Source organism: Callithrix jacchus, chromosome 10 (assembly GCF_049354715.1).
Source record: "Callithrix jacchus isolate 240 chromosome 10, calJac240_pri, whole genome shotgun sequence".
Classification (NCBI taxonomy): domain Eukaryota; kingdom Metazoa; phylum Chordata; class Mammalia; order Primates; family Cebidae; genus Callithrix; species Callithrix jacchus.
The window spans coordinates 113,649,101-113,652,875 of NC_133511.1; the positions used below are offsets into that span (position 1 = coordinate 113,649,101).

General features: G+C 33.4%; 1 protein-coding gene across 1 annotated transcript; it reads right to left on the reverse strand.

Moving 5' to 3' along the window:
* Nucleotides 1–1,068: 1,068 nt before the first annotated feature.
* On the reverse strand, nucleotides 1,069–2,001 carry OR4C11 (olfactory receptor family 4 subfamily C member 11). The gene has a single exon (XM_002755253.5). The coding sequence runs from the start codon at nucleotides 1,999–2,001 to the stop codon at nucleotides 1,069–1,071; it is 933 nt and encodes a 310-aa protein (XP_002755299.3).
* Between the last annotated feature and the right edge of the window lie 1,774 nt (nucleotides 2,002–3,775).

Genomic DNA, 3,775 nt, shown 5'->3' on the forward strand with positions numbered 1-3,775 from the left:
TTCCTTTGCCCCACTTTATGATTACCCTCTTATACATTCATATCAAAAGGCTGCTCCTTTCTTTCCTTTATATATGGACTATTTAAAGTTGATGAGGCAAATGTGCAGATACTGGAACATGTTCCATAAAGACTCCCTCTTTTTATTTTAGAGTGATATCAACAAAATTCTCTTAGGTTCTATTTAACCCTATTAAAACAAAACTTGACTGTTAATCTATGCAGTCTCAAATCTAAGGACAGGATAGAGAGGTGACTTCTTATAGCAGTAGTGGATTCTCTCTAAACCCAGTAGAGACAAGTGTCCTGGGTGTTTTCTGAATGCCTATAATAACTTTATTTATTTCATTGACATCCCCCAACTTTAAACACAATGGGTTATATCATTTCTGGTTTTAACTATCTTCTACCCTTCTGCACTTCAAGGTCAGAAAATATATTGTATCGCTAGTATATTAGCTTCCAACTCAAAAATGTAGAACTTTTCAAATACAAAATAGTGATAAAATGAAAGGGCATCTTGGTATACTGAGTTAGAAGTGTTCGGGAGGAAGGTTGATACCTTATTGTAAATGTGTTATGGAAGGAATTTGATATTTCTTTGTGGCTGCTCACAAATTTGAGCAGTTGTGATTGTGTAAATGTTTTTATTAAACCAGAGTGTAGACAGAGTTGTGATGTGTAGTTCACAATCAGTAATGGCAGAATTGAGCTCTTAGGAAAAGAAGGAGCCAAATTGAAGATTTCAGTGACATTATGAGTCTATGGTCAGAAGCACAGGAATGAAGTAAGAAAATCAGATACATTAGCCTAGAGTGCATAGGGGTAGTCAGTCTTACACCTTAGAAAATGCATGGCTGGAAAGGAAGATAATCTGAAAAGGAAAGACCATTGGTCCATAATAACCTGAATTGATCTATACCTAGATCCGACACAAAAGGCAATGTCTTGGTAATCAGAATCTGTTAATTAGAAAACATAGGAACCCACCAACATATATGATGACATATTATTCCCACAATATTCAGGTACTTAGTTAAATCATGATTTGACTGAATAAGTACTCAGGTTATCTTTTGTTTTCTGAAATAATTTTGACATGCCACAACTTTCTCATGGCATTTTTCACTTCTGCATTCCTCAGTGTGTAGATGAGTGGATTGAGAAGGGGTGTTCCAATAGTATAAAACACCGCCACCATCTTGTCCATGGGGAAAGTGGTTGGGGGGCGTGTATATATGAATATACATGGACCAAAGAATAAGATGACTACAATTATGTGAGAAGTGCAAGTAAAGAGAGCCTTTTTCCTCCCTTCTGCACTGTGGTTTCTCAGGGAATGCAAGATGACAATGTATGAAATTATCAAAATCATGAAACTACTTGTGCAAATTGCCCCACTGTTAGACACCAACAGCAGGTTGGTCGTGTAAGTGTCCATGCAGGCAAGTTTCAACAAGGGCTGCAAATCACAGCAATAATGATCAATCAAATTGGGTCCACAGAAGGGCAGTCTTAAAGCCAGGATAATTTGAGCCATAGAATGTATAAAAGACCCTATCCAGGCAAGAACAATCAGGATGATGCAGATCTGCCGGCTCATGATGGTTGGGTAACGCAAAGGCTTACAGATGGCCACATAGCGATCAACGGCCATGAGGATGAGAACAAAGACCTCCATGCAGCCAAAAAAATGTAGTGCAAAGACTTGTGTCATGCACTCATTGTAGGATATAATTTTCTTTGCAGAGAGAGTATCCACAATTAATCTAGGGGCTGTGGAAGTTGAAAAGCAAGAATCAGCAATGGACAAATAAAATAGGAAGAAGTACATGGGACTTCCCAGAGTATGGCTAGACTTGATGGTCACAATAATGAGCATATTCCCCACCACAGTTCCCACATAGAAAATTAAGAATATTATAAACACAATTTTCTGCCTCAAGGGATCCTGTGTTAATCCTAACAGTATGAATTCAGTCACACTGTTATTTTGCTGCATTGTTTCAGTTGGTGTGGAGAAGCCACAAATTAGAAATAGTTAATCTGCAAGGGGAAAAAAAAGGAAAATAAATGCTAAATTTGGAGGTCAAGTACTTATTCTTAGCAATGAAATTGCAACTTTACAATGAATTAGTATTTTTTTTCTGAGTAAGATGGAATTCATAGTAACTATTCAATATATTTACCAAATTACTTTTTTTTTTTTTTGACAGAGTGTTGCTCTGTCGTCTAGGCTGGAGTGCAGTACCAAGACAAAATTACACATGAAAATAATGCAATGAGGAATAGAAAATAATTTAAAAGCAAAGGATTTTTTCAAACAATGTAAACATTAATTTAGGGGTTTGGTATGAGTAGATATCTTTCTAAGCTGAATGTGTTTCTTTAGCTTATAACCAGGAATAATAAATATTTTGTACTGTGTTGCAATAACAGAGGAAAATGTACATGACTTACTTCAATAAGCTTTCACACTATTTGAACCTGATAGTACCATTATAATATATTTACTTAGTAAATATACTGATTATTCTAATAAAGATTGTATAAATACCTTCATTAATAAAATCTACATGTATATGCACACATACACACATACAGAGGAGAGAAAAAGAATAAACATAAAATTTTTGCAATGAGCAACAAGTCAGCCATTCCAGTCCAAACTGAGACTTATTTTAACCTCTTGGCTTGACTATCTTTATTTCCTTTTAATTTACCTCTGAAAATTTTCTAATTTTTTTCAGTTCTAAATTCACCCTTTATTATTCAACTTGGCACTGCTTTGTTATACTGTGTTGTCCAAAGTTAAATTCTTCCCTCTTTCATTATTTTTTCTGGGTTCTTCAAAAAATTTTCTTAAGAGACAAGTAAACACTGACAATTGACATGTAAATCAGGACATTTTTTCAGATTTACAGGTAAGCATCAGAGATTTAGAAAATGATATCTATGTGCACCAAGTCAGGACTGATACTTTCAATAGAATTTTTAGTTTGTATGTTCTTGAGTATTTCATATTCTGACTGCAAGAAAGAGAAAATAAATGTATAAAGGCCATTAATATTTATGTGCATATTTCAAATACTGAACAAATTGCTCTATATACCTTTTCACATATATATTCCAAATAGTAACACAGTAAAAAATCAAAAGGTAAAGTGCCAATATGATAAAATACATTTACAACACATATGCCAGAGAAAATCGTAATTTTTTCAAATGTAAATGGAATTCACAGGTAAGTTTCTGAAAAACATGACACAAATGAACATTAGGAAAAGAACCCATTTTAAAAGAGACTGTTCTTATTATAAAGCTTAAGCATATGGAAACATGCTCAATTTCATGAACAGTTAAATACATTCAAATTAAAATTCCAGTCAGCTAATTTTCATCTATCAGGTAAATAAAGCGATCCTATTGATAACTATTTTAACAAACAGTGTTTTTTTATTTTGATGAAAAATAAAATAATTTAATACATTTTTTTTTTTTTACAAAGTTTGTTCCCAGAAGAACTTCTGATGTCAGTAAATCACAATCCCACCTGTACATTTTAACATTCATGGAGTTGTAATGATGATGGTAAAAGCTAGCGGCCTAGTAAATATACTTACTTTATTTCAATTTCATGATAGGACAATTTCAAAGTAATTATTCAGAATTCTGAATATAAAATAGCCCTAGATCTTAAAGGACAAAAAGTCAAATTTGAAATAAGAATTTAAATCTTTGAACAAGCTGTTAGGGCTTAGTGACTCCTCTTCTAC

Coding starts and splice junctions, on each gene's coding strand:
- OR4C11 (XM_002755253.5), bottom strand. CDS start 2,001: ATGCAGCAAAATAACAGTGTGACTGAATTCATACTGTTAGGATTAACA.